Here is a 19,078-nt window from a genome sequence, read left to right as displayed (position 1 = left end):
CTTTGTCCCCAGATCTCAGGAGCTGCACCTGAGGAGCGAGGGCCATTCCTATCTCTCTGACCTGACCAAGCCGTCGGACTTGGAGTTCATTGAAAGCAAGAGGCCACGCCTGGAGCTGCTGCAGGACCCTCTGCTGCGGCACTCGCCTCTCCTGAGCCAGAGCCAGCCCGGGGGCACCGACGACCTCTCCAAGGTAAGGGGCTGTGCCACCAGCTGGCTGCGGGGTCTGCATTTTGGGCTGTGTGGAGCTGCTTTGAGGCTCTGAGCTGCTGCTGAGTTCAGTGCAGGTCACGGTTCCCGATGCATCAAGCAGTGCTTGGAGGTACTGGATGGTTTTCCCTGAGGTGGGGTGAGCACTTTGAGGGAACAGAAGAATATCAGCTTTCCCCATGACTGTTACAGTGATGGGCTCTTTTTACTGGGCTATTAGATGCACCAGAACAATTTGGAAGCTCCTGTAGGCTGAATTAAGGATGGTCATGTCTGGCTTTTCTGGATACGCTGCCTTGATTTGATTTTTACTTGATGCTTCTCATTTATCACATCTCTTTATTTAATATTGGTGTTTGAAGGGCTGGAATCGGTTTCTGGTGGTTCTTTAATATAATCTTCCCCAGGAAAGCCTCTCTTGTCCCAGTCTCATTTAACAAAGCAAATCATTTGCTTACAATTGTCCCCTCAGTGCATGGAATAAATGTTGCAAAGAGAAATCCCTTGCTTGTGTGCCTGTTTGGATTTACTTTCATCTTCTCTTGGGGTAAATTGGATTTGATTTTACCTGCAGTTTGGGCATGCTCCTGGTTGGCAGGAAAGTCTTGCTGGATAAGTGTGCTGTGGGGGGTTGGATGCTTGGTGCAGCTCAGCAGGCTGGAATTGGGAACTGCCCAAGCCCTCAGTGAAGTGAAAGGGAAGTCACATTCATAGCCAGGAAGATGGGGATGGTTTGCTGTATCCCTGTGGGACCTGATTGGAATAACACACAGACAAGAAAGCTCTTCCTTGGGAATGCTGGATTATTCAGACATTTATTATCTATACCATACTGGTGGGCTTTACTTGAGATTGCTCTGACCTCTCTTTATTGAGAAGGGTATTTAACTTTGGGTAGTTCAGATGCCAAGGGAGGCCTGAAGGCTCTGAAGCATCCTCAGGGAATGTTGTTTGGGTGGCTGATGGACTGTTGTCCACAAAACAAAAAATAGCCCTCTCCAAAGATGTGAGGAAACCGGGATGGCTTTTCTGTCTTCCCATTATTCCCACCAGCAGTTTTGTTCTACCTCTCACCAGAAAACCATGGATTGTCTCAACTATTTGTTTCTAATAGGCAGAGTTGCTCTTGAGGAATTAGTTCATCGGTTCAGGGGCTGCATTTGCTTCTCGGTCTGTGACATGTTTCCAAGAAGTACATGCATTTTATGGGACTTAAAGCATTGGTTAATGAAAGAGAGAGAGAGCTGAGATGCAATTCAGCAAGACAAGATGATGCTTTTAGTGGAGCCATTTGTAATTTTTGAGTCTGGAAGGAAGAAGAAAATGTGGTGTCCTTGACTGGTGAGTGCCTGAATGGAGCTGGGATTAGTTGCTCTAAACTAGCAGGAGCTGCTTCCAGAGTGGGTTTGATGGAGCTCGCTGCAAGGCTGGATGACCTCAGTGCTGTTCAAGTGGCTGGGAGCAGAAGGCAAGTCTGGGACACAGGATATATCAGCCTTTGCAGCTTGGAAAATTGGGTTAATAGCAGTCCTCTGCTGTTAGTCCTGAGCAGTTGTCCTCAGACTAGTCTATAAACTGCTCCTGGCGGACATTAGGTGGTGGAAAAGCTCCTGAAGCCAATGTGTGCATTGCTCTGAGCTCAGCATGCTGGGGGAGCTCCTCTGGCTGTGTCCAGGGGAAATGCAAAGAGCTGAGGCTGCCATTTGGGCACAGCTCTTGGCAGTGGCACATCTGGGCTGTGGACACGGGTAGAACCTCTTCCTGCACCCACACCAAGCCAGCCACAGCTGAACTCAGCCCTGAGCTCTGAGCTCAGCCCCTAGGGCAGATGGTAAAGACCTTCCTGAGAGTCTGTGTGCTGAGGGAGCAGTGGCACACACACGGTGGCAGGACGTGTGTCCCACTGACCAGAGCTGGGGAGAAATATTTGCTGTTCTGTCTGTGCTGCTGACTCAGTGTCTGATGAAGTCACTCAGTACTTTATCTAGGGCAGCTCTGGCAGCTGGGTGAGCTCTTTGGGTGCAATGCACCACGTGAGGCCAGCATTGCTAAACACTGCTGGTTGTTTAGACAGAGTATCCCAGGAGCTGTTCCCTTACCCGTTACCCCATTCCTCATTGTTGCAGTCACTGCGTGGGGAGGAGCTCCATTTACTCACTGGGGTAACAGTGCTAGGACCGGTCTTCATGGTGATTTTGCAGATTGAGCTCATTTTTGCACAGTAAGAGCTCCACAAAGCCCTCCATAAAAAGGGTAGAGGTTTGGTTACATGCCCTGGGCGCCAGCCTGGCTGTCCCAGGGGATGTGGATGTAGTGGAAGTTGCTCTCAGGCAGTGGATACGTCCTGGTTTCAGAGCAGCCCTTGAGCTGAGGTGCAGAATCAGGTCTGTGATGGGATATAAGTTTAGCACATCCCTGATAACTGGATTTACCAACCTTCAGCCCAGGGGAGAGAAGTCAGCACCATTCCTGCATGTTTCCAAGGCCTTTGTTTAGAGCCATAATCCATGCTCTGAACACAGACGGAACAATTGATGGGGCAACTGCTGGTAACAGGCTTCAGAGTTTTTCCTCCCCTGAAGAGAAATGGATTTCTCATGTCCTTTGTTCCTCATCTACCTCTCCCAAACAGGAGGAGAGCTGGGCCCCTTAAGCCCTGTTCAGTATCACTGCAGCCTCACTCCAGGCGGGGCTGTAAGGAGAAGCTCTTGGATCAGTGCATTTTCCCTGCAGAAATCAGACACATTTTTGGGCAGCGTGCCTTTCAAAAGCAGCAGCTTTCAGCTAAATCTCACTTGGACAAGTAAAAGATATTACCTTTCCTTATGAACCTCACACTGCTCATATCCTCAAACACTGGTGTTTCTTTTCAAGCCGGAGGCAGAAGGTTGTTTTCTTGCTTGCTTTACCCCACTTCAACATCTTTTTCCCTGCTGTTGTGTGTTATGTTGCTTCAGAGCTGTGGTCCTGGGCTCCTGCTGCTGGATGGCCTAGAGGGCTCTGGGGAGACATGAAACCTCTCTGTGCCAGCTGGGGCTGATGCTTTTCCCCAGGAAGGTTCTCCCTTTATCTGGCTGACAGTAACCAGAACAACTGAAGCAGGCCTGTTTTTCCAGTCACTGCAAGCCTGGATGTGGGACTCACTGGAAAAGCTGCTGTGATGTGGCCTCACCAGGTGTGTTCTTGGCAGGGAGGCAGGAGCTGCTTCCCAGCACCCTTGGTGGCTTCTGCTTTCTTTCCAGTAAAGTCATGGACCTCCCTCAGGTAACAGCAGCCAGGAGTGAAGCAGACAGCCCCAGAGCAGGCCAGGGGTGATGTGCACAATCCCTGTCCCTGCACACACGTGCTGCCTGTGATCCTGCCTCACAGGGATGCTCAGCATGGCACACATCTGGTCAATCACTGCCTGCTCTCCTCTCTCCAGAGCTGGAGCTTCATCCTGCCTCTCCCCTGCCATCTCTTCTTATTCCTGTTGTGCTTTCACTGTTCTTCTTCCCATTTTTAAGGCTGCTCTCCCGCCACATACGTGGTTTGCTGCTCCTTCCTATAGGATGTGAGTCAGTCATGATCTGCATTCAGTCCCTTGCAAGCGCTGGCTGGCTGCACTTATGAGTGGCCTATTGCTCCAGCAGGAATTCACTGACAGGGAGCCATGTAATCCCACGGGAATGGGGCTGGGTGGAGGCTTAGGAAACCTGAACCTTGCTGCCATCTGCCCTGGCAGGCTGCTGGTCACTGGGTAAGTCTCTTCCCCTTTCTCTGTCTCAGATTTCCCCATCTGTACAGGGACAATGCCACTTCCCTCTTTTGTAAAATAATTAACAACCCTGGATGGAAAAAGGCAATTAAGAAGCCATGTGTTGTTAAGAATTGGACTCTGCTTTACATTGTGCAAAGGTTTTAATTTCTTCCCTTTCTGCATGAGCATTTTTGTTTTGTTACGGACTGAAAAGTGGAATAAGTATGTGTGGGGGGGTAGTCTTGGAAAAGACAGCACTAAGGTCAGGAAATAGTTATGGCAAAACAGAAATTAGGGCAGAGGGTATTTTGCTTTCATGCATATCAATGCAGCTTTAAAAGCAATTAATTGAAAAAGGAGGAATTAACACATTTGAAATGCCTTTTTAATGATGCATTGAAGCCAGCAGCGTACATGCCAAATTTCACACTGGCTGCCCGTTCCAGAGCCCAGTTTACAATGAACTCCTGGAAGACAGGCTGTGGGATGGAAAAGGCTCTTGGCCAGCCTGCTAACTCCTGCCCTGGCCACAGGCTGGCGGGGCACCAAGGACAGCAGAAAGGCCTTTCGGGAGCTCAGCTTCCTCCTCCTTCACTGCCCGGTGCCTTGGCAGCGCTGGTCCCCGGTAGCTGCTCCATCCCTTGACAAACGCACCAGGGGAGAGGAGCAGCAGGAGGCTCGGGTCTCTGGCAGCAGGGTTTGCCCTGGTACAGGCTGGAGGAGCAGTGCCACGGCTCCCAGCACAGATAGCTGGGCTGGCTGGTAAATCACCAGTTGCGTTTCTGCTCCGTGGCTTTGTTATGGGAACATTGATCTGTTGCTGGGATTAACCTCTCAGAGTTTCCAGTGGGTTGGTCTCGCAGTTATTAATGAAACTGGCTGGAACTTGTGTTGACCTTGGCAGAGGCCCCAGTTGGCTTGGAGGTAACTGGCAGAAGCATAATCTCTAATTGAGTAATGCAGGGCTGGGGGAAGGGAGCGGAGGGGGCGGACGCGCAGCAGCGCTTTGAAGCGGGGGAGCCGTGGTGCTCCGACGGGATGCGTGGGAGTGCAGGGCTCAGCACGGCGCTCGCCCAGGGAATTTGCAGGCACAGCCAGGCAGCAGCTCGGTTCCGGCACCCCAGGCTCCCTCCTGCAGGAAACAGCCCGGAATTCCAGCGCCTCCCCGTGATTTATTGCTGTGGAACAATAGCGCAGAGGGGCTGGAGAGTGGAACAAGCTGTGAGCGTCGGCCGTCCCTGGATGTGTGTCCTGCCATAGCCCCTGAGTTTGCAGCGGGGATCACTCCGGGCTCTCCCTTCCCCACGGGAGGTTGTTTTTCACTTCAGCAAAAGAGCTCCGGGCTTGTTTCTTGGGCTTTTGGGGAATGTCTGCAAGCGGGGACCGAGAGACGGCGCGGCTCTGGTTTCCCCAGCCCTGCATCTCTGCTGGGACAGGGGTGATGCTTCCTTGGCCAGCTGTGGCTGTGCCCACATCTGGTGGAGAGGGGCTGGCTGCCAGCAAGCCCTGCAGGACACCCAGACAGAGGTTCCTGTGGAGATATGGTAGCACCAATGCACAGGGGACGCACCAATGCTGCCAGCACCCTGTTCTCCATCCCAGCTCCATCCAGCTCCATCCCAGTTATCCGGAACCCAAGTGAGATGCGGAGACCTGTGGCAGTGCTTGGCTTGACCAGCCCTGTGGAAAATGAAATTCCTCAAACACTCTGCCATGAAAAGAACTTCTTGTCCTGAGGACTGTGGGGTTCTCCACAAGCTGTGTGGCCTCCCCACTGCTTCTTGGAGGAGTGGACTTCTGCAGAAGTAGCTCTAACCTCAGATCTGAGCGGTGAAATGAAACAATTTTAGCGGGTACAAACACACCTACGTCTTTCCTGCTTTTGTCCTCCTTCCCCTGCAGAGCACAGCAGTTCTTGTTAACTCTCCTTGCAGCCGGGCTCTCCCTCTGAAGCTCAGCCATCAGGAGTGAGTGGCGTGGGGTTGTTGAGTCCAGCAGCTCGAGTGGAGCTGGGGTTGTGCAGTCAGGAGGATCCTCCTGTGACGTGTTTGACACCCACCCATCTGCCATGTGCTTGCTCACACTGTCGACTTGTGCCTGATAAAAATCTGGTTGCAAAAAAAAACTCTATTTGGTGGGGTGGGGAATTTACGTTAGGGGAGCAATGATTCAAAGCTATTTCTGGGAAGATGAGGGACGTGTTGGCATTCTCTGTCATTCCAAACATATTTAAAAGCTGAAATATTTGCGTTGTTCACGTTGCCACAGCACAAACACTTCTGGCTGGATTTCCCCCCTGCTCTGAAGATAATTTCCAAACCATGGGAGGATGGGATGAGTGTCAGTGTGTCAAGCCCTGCTCAGCTGCGTGTGAACACGCACTTTGGGGAGTGTGCGCCTGTGGTGTGCAAGCAGAGCGGCTCTCCTGGCATGCCTGGCAGTCCATTCCGTTGCCCACTGTGCCAGGATGGCTGCAGGGGTGGTCAGCAGCCCGTGCCATGCACCAGTGTGGAAGCCAAGGGAACAGCCTGAGGAGTGTTGTGTCTGGAATCGCTGTACTATGCATGGATTTGTGCTGGTTTCATTTGAAAAACAGATGCTTTTGGGCGTTGCATAGCCCTTGTGAGATGTTTGGCTCCTCCATCTGGACCTGGGCTGAGGGGCGAAGGAAAGGAGCCCCATGATTGCAAGACAACTGGTTTTATTCCATTTCTCAGCTGAAGCTCCTGTGGCCAAAGAACTGAACTGTGGTCTGAGAGACTCGGGTATGGCAGGAAAAGCCCTCGTGGGCTGCAGAAACATTCCAGAGGCAGGATGTAAAAACCTTTGACCCTTCCCTGAGCTGCCCAGCTCTCCCCTGCCCTGTCTGCTCCAGCCTGCAGTGGTCCTCGAGCCACAGACAGCAGGGCCAAAGCTCAGTGCAGCTGGAAAACCAACAGGAGAACCGATGGTGCCTCAAGCAGAGGTTGTTTCACACTTCTTCAGCTCGTTTGTGGTGATTGACATCCCAAACAACCTTTTAAATTGCCTTTCAAGCCACAGTGGTGGCAAAGGACGGTGTGATAAGGCTGGCTGCTTCTCAGGAACCTGCTTCATCATTTGCATAATTGGACTTTTCTGTTCCACTCAGTCAATATTACAAGGATCGCACAGTGCCACATCTCACCTGATCTGCTGGAGGGAAAGAAAGTCCCCTGACTTTGTGTGCCTCAGCCCTGTAATTGGAAGAAATATTTCTGGCTCTGTGCTTGCAGTAGGCAGTGTGCTGAGCTGGGTGTGCATTAATGGAGACTTCTCTTCTCCATCTCTGAAGTGTTTGTACATGTTGTATGGATCTATTTTATCTGATAGCAAGAATTCTAATGTGCCCTGTTTTGTCCTGGAAATGCAAGAGAGAGGAGAGCTAGTTTGCTACTTTGTCAGTCCTCAGGTGGGGTTTAGGAAAGAAATAGTGTTGGTATGGCAGGAACTGGATGGTGTGGGGTGAGGATGGGTGTGCCAACCATCATTTTTGCCTGTGCTCAACTGGTTGTGTTCATTTGTGTTAGAAAGAGCCCCTCTCCTGGAATGGAAGTCAAGGGAAGAGTTTGGTCCTGGTAACAAGGAGGACATCCTGCCTGGCTTTTTCCTCCCTTGCAGTCTCTTCCTGATCTGTTTTCTTCTTTTCCCTCATTTTCTGGGTGGGGGTGTGGGAGCTGCTGGGCAGGGAGGGTTGCTGCAGCTCCCACCAGATCCAGGCACACTCCAGGATGGGTTGTGTGGGATCTGTCCAGTTAGTGCAGGTGACCAAGCAGCAGGAGGTTGTTACCAATTTGGAAGCACGTACATCTCACAGATGAACTGCTCCTCCCTCCTTGTTCAGCATCCCTGCGTGCCCTTCCTACCCAAGGCTCTTCCTGGGAGCAGCTTGGGTGATTTCTCCATGGATGTACAGCACCGAGCACATTTTTGGCACTGTACTTCTCCCTGGCTGGGAAGTGCAGCCCATCAGCAGTCCTGACTCACACAGTGAAAGGCAGTGAGTTGTGACACCCCTCAGATTGATTCTGGGTGCTGTGTTTTGAGGAGGAGGGTATTTCATGCTAATACCTTCCTTCCCAGCGTGGGGTGGAAGCTGTGGAGGAGATGCGACAGCAATCAGTGGTGTTTGCCTGCTGCTGCTGGAGGGGATGGAGTGGGGGAGTGATTTCAGAGATGGATTTGGCAGAGATGAGGTGCTGCTCTTTGTGCCTGTGGTGATGGAGCTGTAATAACATATTGAACATGGCAACAGCCCTTGCTAAAACTCCGTGACTTCACGTTCGTGCTTCGTGGAGCTTCATCTCCTAACAACACCCTTAGCATCCATAACAGGAGAGGAACTGTCGAGTGCCAAAGGGCCTAGTTAAAATCACTCACTGAAAACCTCCTTTCTTTTTGGACCTAAACTTGCTTTTTAAACAGAAAAACTCCTTGGCTGTGTTTTAGGCAGAGCACATTGAGGGTTTCTTGGCTCTGCAGCCCCGTGCTGCATGGGGGGGCCGGGGGGCGATGGACGCTGGTGTGTGTCAGGAATGCTGGCTGCGTGCTCGGGGAGCAGAGAGGGGTTGTTTTAGGACAAGCTGACAGGCCCTTGGCTTGTTCTGCTGCTCTCGAAAAATGTAATTCTAATTCTTGGCACCTTTTTCCAGGAGGATAAGGAGCGAGAGCACAGTGGAGCCTGTTCCCTCTGTCCTTGGAAATGGGCTTTTGCCCAGCAGCAGAGCTGGCTCGTGTGCTCTGTCCTACCCCAGGTTTGGTGGAGCAAAAGTAGGAATTAGTGGGGGAGAAGCAGTGTGGGATGAAACGACCTGAACCACCTCCTTTCAGTCCTGACCTCTGTCTAGCTGCTCTTTGGTCATCTCAGTGCTCTGACAGAGCATTTTCTGCAGGTGCCAGTGTTCTGCCCAGGTTCTGCTTGCCTTCCTCTGGCCTTAAGCCTGCACCTGGTGCCCTTTCCTGAGAGGAGGAAGCACACTGTCCTCTGGCAGTGCCAAGCAGGAGAGGAGGGCATGGGCAGTGCTCGTGGTGTTGCCCAGTCCTCTGCTGCATCCTGAGGGATTCTCCCAGGGCTGCAGAGCCCGTGCCATCCTGCTCCAGCTCGTGCCCACAGCAGATTTCTCTGCTGCCATGCATCCCCTCCTCTGCCTGCACAGTCATGCTTCCTAGGCTTGACTTTGAGCAACGTGCTCTGGTCACTCCCCAACCGGGTCTGATTTCTCTCCTCCTGTGCTGTTCCCTGGGGAGCAGCACTGATCCTTTCTGCCTTCTGATCTCCACTTTGGACGCTGTTGTTCCCATGACTGCTTAATAAGGAGCCATTGCCTCGTGCAGATCAAGCTGTCCCACGTGGTTACGTGACCAAACCAAGCACAGGCTTTTATTTCAAGCTGCTTTTCAGGTCGGTTTTATTTTATTTCATGCCAGCCATCTCAGGTGTGATGTAGAACAGATTGCCCCCAGCAGCTAATGTGTTTCTGCCTCAGCAGCAGACAGAGTGGCAGATGTAAACACAGGAACTTTACAGGCTTTCAAACACTAAAAACTCCTGAAGAATAGGCAGGTATGTGTATATAAATATATGCAATGTATTATATGAAAGGCTTTCACTATATTTGGAGAGAGATTTGTAAATTCATGAAATCATGTGTATATACTTTCTATAGGTTTTTAGGTAAATGAAAAGCCTACATCATGTGTGTATATATATATATATACACATACAAATATATATCTATATATGCTGCCTCCTATTCTTGTAAGCTGTTTTTTCAAAGGCTTCTTCTAGCCTTGTTCAGTGATTCTGCCTTTTCTGCCTTCAGCTGCCACAAGGAGAAAGACTCCCAGTCTCGAGCAAAGCTAAATATTGATTTGAGTCAATCTGGGTGCACTTGGAGACATCACTAGTGTTCATGAATGCAGCATAATCGCTGATTGGAGTGGGGAAATTTCATCATAAAGGCCCCAAAAGGGAGGTTTATTATTGCTTTCTTCCAAATGCCTGAATTTTATTAGCTTCAGTCATTCTTGGCAGGGCAGTGGAATGGGATTTTATAGTTAGCAAAGGAAAAGTAAACACAGTAATCATTTCACAGCCCTGTGCCTGCCAAACCAAGATGGAAATTCCAGCCTTGGTGGGAAGCTGCTGCTTTGCTAACAGATAATAACAAATTCACTGTGGGCTTATTCTTGCTATGGGAGCTGAGATGTTCAGGTTTCTCTGTAATTCCCTGGTCTGGGGAAGCAGAGGTGCTTCATGGTTTTCTGCAGGAACAGGCTGGGAGAGGTTTGTGGTTGGAGCAACTCCCACAGCCATTCACAGGTAGAAGTGGTGTTTCTGCTCTGGGCCTTTGGGAACTGCTCAGTCCTGTGCTCCTGTTGGTATTTGGTTTTTCCATGGTCAGTCTTGCTCTGATGGCAGAGCTGAGTGATGCTGAAGGTGTGACCCATTTGAGACACCCTGATGCTCCCGACACCCTGAGCCCGTCTCTACTGCAGAACAGTGGCAGGGTTATTATGGCCAAAAAAATCTCCACATAAACCCAAAACTCTCATGTTAAGGTTTACGTTGTGTGTTTTCCTGAGCTTGTTGAGGTGCAGGGCTTGGCTGCCAGCTGAGATCTGGAGCAGCAGATTCTGCTGTGTTTCCTGGTGCTGGAGGATGCTGTTTCTGTTTCCTCCCACCGTCCTGCCCCATGGGCTGGGGATGGCTGGCACTGCAGGATGCCACCTCCCGATGGAAAACCAGGCAGAGCAGCGAAGGAAATGGCTCCTCAAACAAGCAAACCGCTCCTCAAAGAAGCGGCCAGTGTGAGGCAGCCCCTTCCACGTGTCTGCACAATTATTAGAACAATAAAGCGTTGAGCACAGCCGGCTCTGATGGATGGTGCAGCTGATGGGTCTGTGTACACCCGTGCTCCTGTCAGCACCCAGCCTGCCAGGGTGCTGGCCGTGCTGGGGCTGTATCCCATGTCCCAGAGCTGCTTGTGGGGTGTTTGGGACGGTCACTGGAGGTGCTTTGTGCAGCCTTGGGGGCTGCTGGTGGATTCCTCAGGCAGTGGAGAGCCAGCAGAGGTGGTGTTGTCCCCACTGTGTCCCTCACGGTTTTTTACAGCTGAGAGGTATCTGATGTCCTGCTTCGTATACCTGAGAGCACAGCCAGAGTGTTGGTGACCCTGCATTAGTGACCCTGAGGACATTGGAGTGAGGTGGTGACACGCAGCTGACAGGCAGAGCTCGCTGGGTTCCGTTAGGAGCGGTTACTTCAGTTTGGGGAGCTGACACAGTTGGAGCTGGGGCTGAACATCATCCAGGACATCATCCTGGGACTCATCATCCTGTGCGGGATGTGCTGTGAGTCTTGGGGGAGTTGTTGGGAACCTTGGCTTGGTGCAATGGCTCTTGCATGCAACAGGAGGTCTGGGTTGTCCCACAACACAGCTCAGCTGCTGCTCAAACCATTTTAGATCTTGTTTGCGTTTCCTTTTTCTATCAGTCAGTCTCCTCCTCGGTAGGCAACTCAGTCTCTGGGATTTGGGGAAAATAATTTTGGGTGATGGTTGTGAGAGAGAGAGTGTGAGCTGCCTTTAAGTGGATCTCACTTGCAGCAGTAGTGGTTAAATAGAGCTGTCTTCAGTCATTCCCTTCCCTCCCCTCTAAATTTGATTCCCCTTCAAGCCATCTTCCCGATATTGATGTTGTGTGCCATCGTGATTAACTCCCAGACAAACCCCAGCTTCCCAGGGCTGCCCTGTGTGCATCCCGCTGGGATGTGTGTGGCTGAGGAGTCCCTGCTCCTCCTCGGCCTCCTGCCTCCTCCCTGGCAATAGGAGGAAATTTAAATGTTTCTGAAGAGCAACATTTCCATTTCAAAAGCTGTTCGTTCAAGTGCGTCTGGAGTGGGATTTCTCTCCCCCACTCCTCTCTGAATGGGAGCTTTAGAAGTCTCATTTCCTCTGCTTGATAACACCAGGCTGAGAAGGGCTTTTGTCTTTTCATTTCCCCTCAATTTTTTATTTTTAAATCACTGAGGTTTGGAGAAGCTGCCGTGGTGGATTTTCCCTCCTCCCCCCATCTTTGCCCATGTGCTGGAGGATGCACCTGGCATCACCCAGAGAATGAGCTGGAACTTCCTGGGGCACAGCCCACCTGGGAGCACCCTGCCAGTCCTCCTGGAAGCAGAGGAGGAGGAGGTTTGCTGTCCTGTCCGTGCTGTGGAGCTCCTGGAAGCATTTTTTGTCGGGATGCTCAGCAGAGAGCAGATGTAAGCAGATGTAGTGCCCAGCTCCCACTTCTGCAGGACTGGTGGGTGTGGATGAAGGCACTGTCCCAGCAGTGCAGTGGCATTTGTGCTGTTCTCTGGAGTATAGCACTGGTGTAAAAAGGGATTTTTATTCTGCAGAAGCCTTTTTGACAACACTTGAGCTTGCTTTTCACGTGGTACCTAGGCCTGGAGGACTTTCTACCTGCTTGATGGACAGCTGGGATTTGGCAGGGACTATTCCAGCACCTTCTCTCAGAGGGAACTTGCCTGCTGGGATTAAGATGGACCTTGATGCTTCATCCCTGCCTGGTTGCTGGGAAAACCAGAACTTGCTTTACTGCATGTGGTTAATTGAAAGAGGATGAGTGGTATTGAAAAAAAAAAATAAAATTGGGAGACTGAAGTTTTTAAAGGCATGTAGTGAGTGTTCATTCCCCTGAGGTTTCTTGGGGTGGGTGACAAGGTGCTTCCCAGGCTTCCACAGGAGGTTTGGGAATTGAGGCACCTCCCTGCCTCCCTAAGAAACTCCCTGAGCAGCAGGCACAAGCAGAAATGCAAGAAGAGGCTCTGGTGATGATTCAGAGGTTCCTGTGAAAGCTGCCCCAAATGGGCTGACCCCAGGGAGGGGCAAGGGAGGTTTGAGCCCCAGCAGGGAGGAGCCAGGCTCTGCCATGAGCTCCCCATTACCTTTCAAACGTGGCTCTGCAGCCGGGGGTGACCCTGCAGCCTGGCTGATGCCAAATGGGGCAATTAAAGATTTCCCTCCCTGCCTTGGCACGTCATCCAGTCGCAGTTTGGTCCTTTTTAAGAGGTTTCAAACACGAGCTCGTGTGTGCAGTGTCAGCGCCGGTGGCTGCTGGCTGAACAAATGATAGAAAGAGCATTAAAGTTGCAGGTGGAGGAGCGGAAGGGTTTGAGTTGAACTTGTCCTCCCCTTGGCTGCTGGAAGCAGCAGGACCCTGTGTTTGCTGTAGCTGCCCCTCTGATCCGAGCCTGGGGCAGGCTCTGCCTTGTGCTCAGCAGGTCACTGGCTGCACTGCTCCCTCCTCTCATCTGCTGGGTGGGCTCAGGCTTTCCGTACCTGCCCAAACCATGCATTTATTCACAGCTCTGTTGGGGCACTTGCTGTTGGCCTGGAGGGCTCCCCACGTGCCAGCATCTCTTCCATCTCAGCCTTTTCCTTCCCTCTGCAGAAGTGCAGTTCCTTTCCTGCAGCTTCCCAGAACCAGGACCTCACTCTGCTCCCAGCTCAGTTCCAAGTCATTCCCCTAAGGCAAGCACCAAGATGAGATTTTTATTAATTTTTTTTCCTTTGACTTGGACACTTTTTCAGTGCTAACAAAAGGCAAATCGCTGGCTGAGAGTCTTACCAGATGTATCAACTGCACTGAAGATGCTCAAAGAAAAGGTTCCCAGAATCTTTCTGAATGTTGCAGAAAGGCATATTTTCTTGTAAACTTGTTCTTGGAAGTGACAGAGTTGTTTTGGCTGAAATTCCCTGTTTAGGGAAAAAAAAAAAAAAAAAGACTAAAAATGCCTAAAGCAAATATTCAGCATGGAAAATTTCAGTCCAGACAGCGTTTGAACAAACTTAAGGTCAGCTGAAAATCCAGGGATGCAGAATAGGCAGTGTTGGGGAGCTCTTAATGAGAGGTGGAGCAATTAGCTCCTCGTTGTAATGAGTAGATGGGTAGGTGAGAACTCATCGCTCCTCTAAGTCAGTGGGGAACGCTCGCATTCAATGCAATTATTATCCACTAATGGGGAGAGGCAGGAAGGGAATGAAAGGTACAGCATCCCTTTGTCGGGTGGGAGTTTGCCTGGGTCAGGATTTCCGAATCTGACCCGTTGTTTTCGGCTGCCTCCGAGCCCGTGAGCGCGTTCGGTGCTGCTGTAGAATCCTGCGGTGCTGAGCTCCAGAGGCAGCATCTGTTCCCTGGATCAGCACGGAGCAGCTCTGCAGAGCCCCAGCGAGTTTTGTGAGACCAGATCCGAGGATTTGGTTACTGCATTTGCTGAGGCTCTGCCTGGCAAGGTTTTACCACCCTCGTAAATCTGCCGGGGAGGGGAGGCAGGGAGGGAGGGGTCAGCATTTGGTACTGGTTTTGCAATGAAATTGCTTCAAGCTGTTGAAACATTGGGGGAAGTTTTTTGACCTACTTTCGTGCAAGCTTTAGAAATTGTTGGGATGTTTTCTGCTCTGTCTGCGTGGAATTCAGCTGGATTACGGAGGAAAGGAATTTCGTGGGCCTGCTCGTAAAGTCAGATCTATTAAAAAAAAAAATTAATTTAAAAAAACCCCCTGGCTTTGTCTTCAGACAGCTCCTCGGTCTCCAGCTCCATGAATTCCCATGAGAGCACGTAGTGGGCTGCATCCAGTGAAAGCAATCCCTGTTTGGCACATGCCATGGGGCGTGGGGATGATGGAGGAAGGAGGTGGATGGTGCCTTGGTCCCACACCTGGCATCCCTCGGGGCTGGCCTGGCAGGGGAACACCCAGGTGCTCCTGGCTGGTGAGCAGCACCCCAGGTGCCCCCCAGAGCACGCTCCCATCTCCATCGCACTCCCTCGGAGCATGTGGGGATGCAGCCCAGCAAGAGCCCAGCAGTATTGAAGAATGAAGACCTCGTTTGAAGGGCCAGGCTGCAGAAAGAGCCGTTAGCACAGCAGATGGCCAGGAACAAAAGAATCGCAGTAACTCGATGTGCTTTTCGCTGCTCGGACTCCCTGACTTTTTGTACTCGCGCACCTCCCTGGGGAAAGGAGACATTAATTTTCAGCTCCATAACTTTTCCCCTCTGTCAGTGCTGTCATGCTGGGGCTTAAGATGTGTCAGAATGTGTTGGACACTTTTCCAATTAAAAAACCAAATTCCTTTAGTCTGTATTTGGCTCACTTAGAAGTTTTGTATGTGTGTTTTTACCTAAAAACCTGACGGGTGGAGGAGTGGGGTGTTGCTTTCCTGCTTGGTTCTCGTCCCAGGGAGTGTGGGAAGCCCTGGGGGCTCAGTGTCTGCTCAGAGTGTGATGCTGCTCATGCCTGGGCTCCTGGACAGAGAGGATGAGCTGCTGGCTCTGCAGTGTGGCACAGCCCCCCATGGATGGGCCTTTGGCAGGGGTGGAGTGCTGGAATGTTCTCCGGCTCAGTGCTGCCATGAGAGGCTCAGGTGGTGGAGGCATCCCCACAAGGAGATCCCCTGATCACAAGTTCATGTGAGGTTTTTTTTTTTGGGGGGGAATTAATTTGAGCACAAATTGAGTGGCCCCAGCCTGTCCTCCCTGCTTTGGCAGTCTCCTCCAGCCCGTGAGGACAGGAGATGTGTGAGTGGGCAGGAGTTGAAGATAACACCTCTTAATCCCCCCTGGTGCTCCAGCAGGAAATGCTGCTGCTGGCTGATAATTAGAAAGTGAACAGGCTGTGGAAGAGATGATGTTGGCATCCCTAAATCTCTGTCCTGGGCTTGGGGGAGCATCACTGATGATCTGGATTAGAGAGGCAGGGAGAGCCCCGGGCTTAGAGAGGATGAGATGTAGGGCAAACACCGTGGCCGTGCTGGGGATCCTGCGGCTCAGCCAGGCAAGCAGCTCTGTTCTCCTGGGACACACTGGTGGGCTGTGGACCTTTGGAAGCTCCACTGGGGGGTTTTGTAGAGACAGCTGATGCAGTCAAGGGATCAGCAAGGTCAGAATGCACTTTGCAGCAGGAGTTAGGTGCAGATGGAGCAGAGCTACCGCTGTGCTGTCTCCTGAGGGTGGGAAGCAGCTGAAAAAATGACCCTTCAGGAAGGCTGGGCTGCATCCAGCTGTAGGTGCCGAGCTGAGGCAGGGCACAGATGCCCTTTTAAATCCCTCCACCTCACATGACCTCGCTGTGAGTATCACAAGCTGGGTCAGTAATGCAAAATAAGCAGGTCGAGATGGGCTGGGGCAGGTTCCACTGTGTCCTGGGACCACAGTTTAATTTTTTCTTGTGGACCAAATGTTGGTGTGTCTGAAGGCAGGGACATCAGATTTACCTGGAGACTTACTTGCTTTTCAAGGCATCAGTAGGCAGTTGGCTTATCCTTTTCCTTCCTCTCTTTCTTGCATGTGTTTAAAATCATTGTTTAATAGCAAATGGCAGGCTTGCTCCGTTAGCTGTGTTGGGAATTTTTATTCCTAAGCATGTAGAAAAAACCCACCCCAAAGTCTGGCCTTGCTCTTTGACAACCTCCTCAGTGATAATTGTTTTCTTCAGTGCCAGCACCTCCTCTTGCTGCGGGGAGGTTTGTGCAGCCTCTGCCCCCCTCACACCCACCCTTGTTATCATATAAATCACAGAACAAGGCCAGGGATAAACAGGAGCTGCAGTAGCTGTTAGCCGTGTGTAAAAACAAATCACATGGAAACAGAATAATTACTGAGAAAATATCAACTTGAGTAATGCAGTAATTGTTTTCTTCCCTCCAGCAGATTTATTCCACCTCTCCCAGCTCTTGCTGGTTGGGAAGTCTGTGACTTCACGTTAATAAGGAGAATTTCACATTTCACACTGCACTTGCTCGGGGTATGACACTGTCTAGAGCAGGGGAATATATTTTGAGGGTTTCTTGAGAGCTGTAGGAAGCAGAGCACTAGTTGAAATGTCTGTGACCATTGGGGTCTTTCCCGTGCTCAGAGCAGACTCTGGTCTTTGCACACCTCTTTTCAACCCACTTTTGTGATTTATAAGGGCTTCCTTATGCCTTGCATAAATACATGAGCTCTGCTTTTTGGATGTCAGTGCTGCACAGACAAGATTTTTTTTTTTTTTTGCCTTTAGTTCTGGTTTTTCCTCCTTTTTGCTGCTTGTCATTTTGTTGATTTCGAGAGGTGCTTGTGACGTGACAGTGCCCAGTATGTGAGGTCCAAGGACATTGCTTCTCCCTATTGCTGTAATCATCTCCTTACAGCAGATGATGATGATGATGATGATGATGATGTTTGGGCTGTGACTTGCAGCTATTTCCCTTACTCAGCTTTGCTGCTCTTTTGCTTCAGATTCCGCAAGGTAAAAAGATAAAAATGTATGAAGACCCAGGTTTCCAAGGTGTTTTGTTCCAAGTAGGAGTTTAAAGATGCCCTGTCCTGCACACTTGCAGACAAGAGAAAGTGTCATTTGTTTCATGTGCACAGTGAGGAACCTTTCTCTCCTGCATTTTTGGCAGGTAGCTTCCTTTCCTTTAGAAAAACCTACTCACCTACAAGCCACTGCCACTTCCCCTTCCTGTGCCTTAATCTGAACAAGATTTCATGAACAGCTAATTTATCTTTTGCTTCTTGTGGTTGTCCTGCTCTTCTTGACTTGAAAAAAAACCAAAACCACAAAAAAAAAAGCACCAGTTGTGGAGAACACAAAGCCTTCCCATGGCAGCAGACTGACCATTTTTGATACCTAGTGCTGGGGAAGTAAAACAAGACAGGATCTTCTCTTCAGGATTCTCCAGAAAGCTCTCCTGTTCTTCTAGCTTCTCTTCTGAATGGATGCTGGATACAACCAGCTTAGCCTTTCTGGTGCCTTTGTGCTCCTGGGGCTGGATGGGGCTGAGGCAGGACAGTGACAGTGGGGTTTTGGGGTGCCCCTTTGCTCTCTGTCACTTGATGGCAGCATCTGGAAGGGTGTCGGTGCCTCCAGGCTGCACCCAGCAGGGAAGGGGTGGAGGCCTCACAGGAGATGCTGTTGGGATGCTGAGCAGTGCTGGGTGGTATCTGCACCCTCACCACGTTCAGCGTGAGCTGCAGCAAGGCTGAGTAACCCAGAGCCATCAGCCACGAGCCTGGTTAGCTGGGGCAGCACAGAGGGGTCCACAAGCCAGCACCCAGCTCTGTCATGGCAGGAGGAGAGCCTGGGCACAGGCTCAGGCCTGGCTTTTCACAGCTGTCAGCACGGAGGGGAGGGTGCTGAGCACAGAACAGCGTTGGCTTTCTACAGGGCTGCTGTAATGAAGGTGGCAGAGTTGTGTGAACTTCTTGCCTTGTTTGCCTCCCCCATCCCTCCCCTCCCCTCCCAGCAGCTGCACGGTGCTGCCTGCCCAGCCTGGCAGTGGTTTAGGGTTACCCGTGGAGCCACCTCTCCTCTTCTCTCCCTCCAGGAAAAGAAATCCATCCACTCACTAAGCAAATGAATAGATAAACTTTTAATTAAGGCTCTGGGTGGCTGCCAGAGAGGAGTGTCCTGGGTCAGGGTAGGCTGGAGGTGTGCTGTGATCCCATCTGTGTGGCCAGTGGCTGTTAAACAGCTGCCTCCTCCCAGCTGTGTCCATCCATGGTGGGCAGGCAGCTTGGAGGGCAGGAGTGTGCTGCTTGCCTTGCAGCTGCAGGGAAGGGTGAGGCAGGAGAGCGGTGGGGCTGCTCCTGGCATACCAGCCACTTCAGCTCAGCAAAGGTGTTGCACTGCTGGGGGCAAAACTGAATATTTCAGTGTGTTCTCCCTCTGCCCTGGGCCATCAGAGCTGCTCCCTGTCATGGCCATGGAGGTTTTGCTGATCTCTCCAGTCTCTCTGACTTGAAGGGCCTTGTTGAGCTGAGAGCCTCTTCACCTGCAATGTGAAAAATGTCAGTTCAGTCTGTTTTTATCTTGACTCACCTATCCCCTTTCTCTCCATGTTTGGATGGATACATTCAACATCCAACAGTCAGAGTATCCCCAGGGTTTGGGAAGAGATGGAGAAAGACAGCCATGAAGGAGCTAGGAGCCCTCTTTCCTCCCAGGGGCTGCCCTCCCTGCCCCTTCTCCTTCAGCATGGTTCATGCTGCTCTTGTCTCTGTGGCACAAGGAGGATGTGACTGTGGTGTCTCATTTTTGCCTTGAGGGAAGGTGTAGCCTTAAGC

At 51.1% G+C, this 19,078-nt stretch overlaps 1 protein-coding gene across 16 annotated transcripts in view; it reads left to right on the top strand.

Annotated features, from left to right (window-relative positions):
* Positions 1 to 19,078, top strand: part of NCOR2 (nuclear receptor corepressor 2) — a 229,912-nt gene that overhangs the window by 93,560 nt on the left and 117,274 nt on the right. For all 16 annotated transcript variants that reach the window (XM_038152377.1, XM_038152376.1, XM_038152375.1 and 13 more), the window contains one exon: positions 13 to 193. In XM_038152377.1, coding sequence (XP_038008305.1) covers positions 13 to 193 — 181 coding nt within the window. The remainder of the gene's footprint in view (positions 1 to 12; positions 194 to 19,078) is intronic.

The sequence above is a fragment of the Motacilla alba genome, chromosome 15 (genome assembly GCF_015832195.1).
Source record: "Motacilla alba alba isolate MOTALB_02 chromosome 15, Motacilla_alba_V1.0_pri, whole genome shotgun sequence".
Lineage (NCBI taxonomy): Eukaryota > Metazoa > Chordata > Aves > Passeriformes > Motacillidae > Motacilla > Motacilla alba.
Note: the sequence above shows the minus strand (reverse complement) of the source record. Positions and strands in the feature narration are given on the sequence as shown.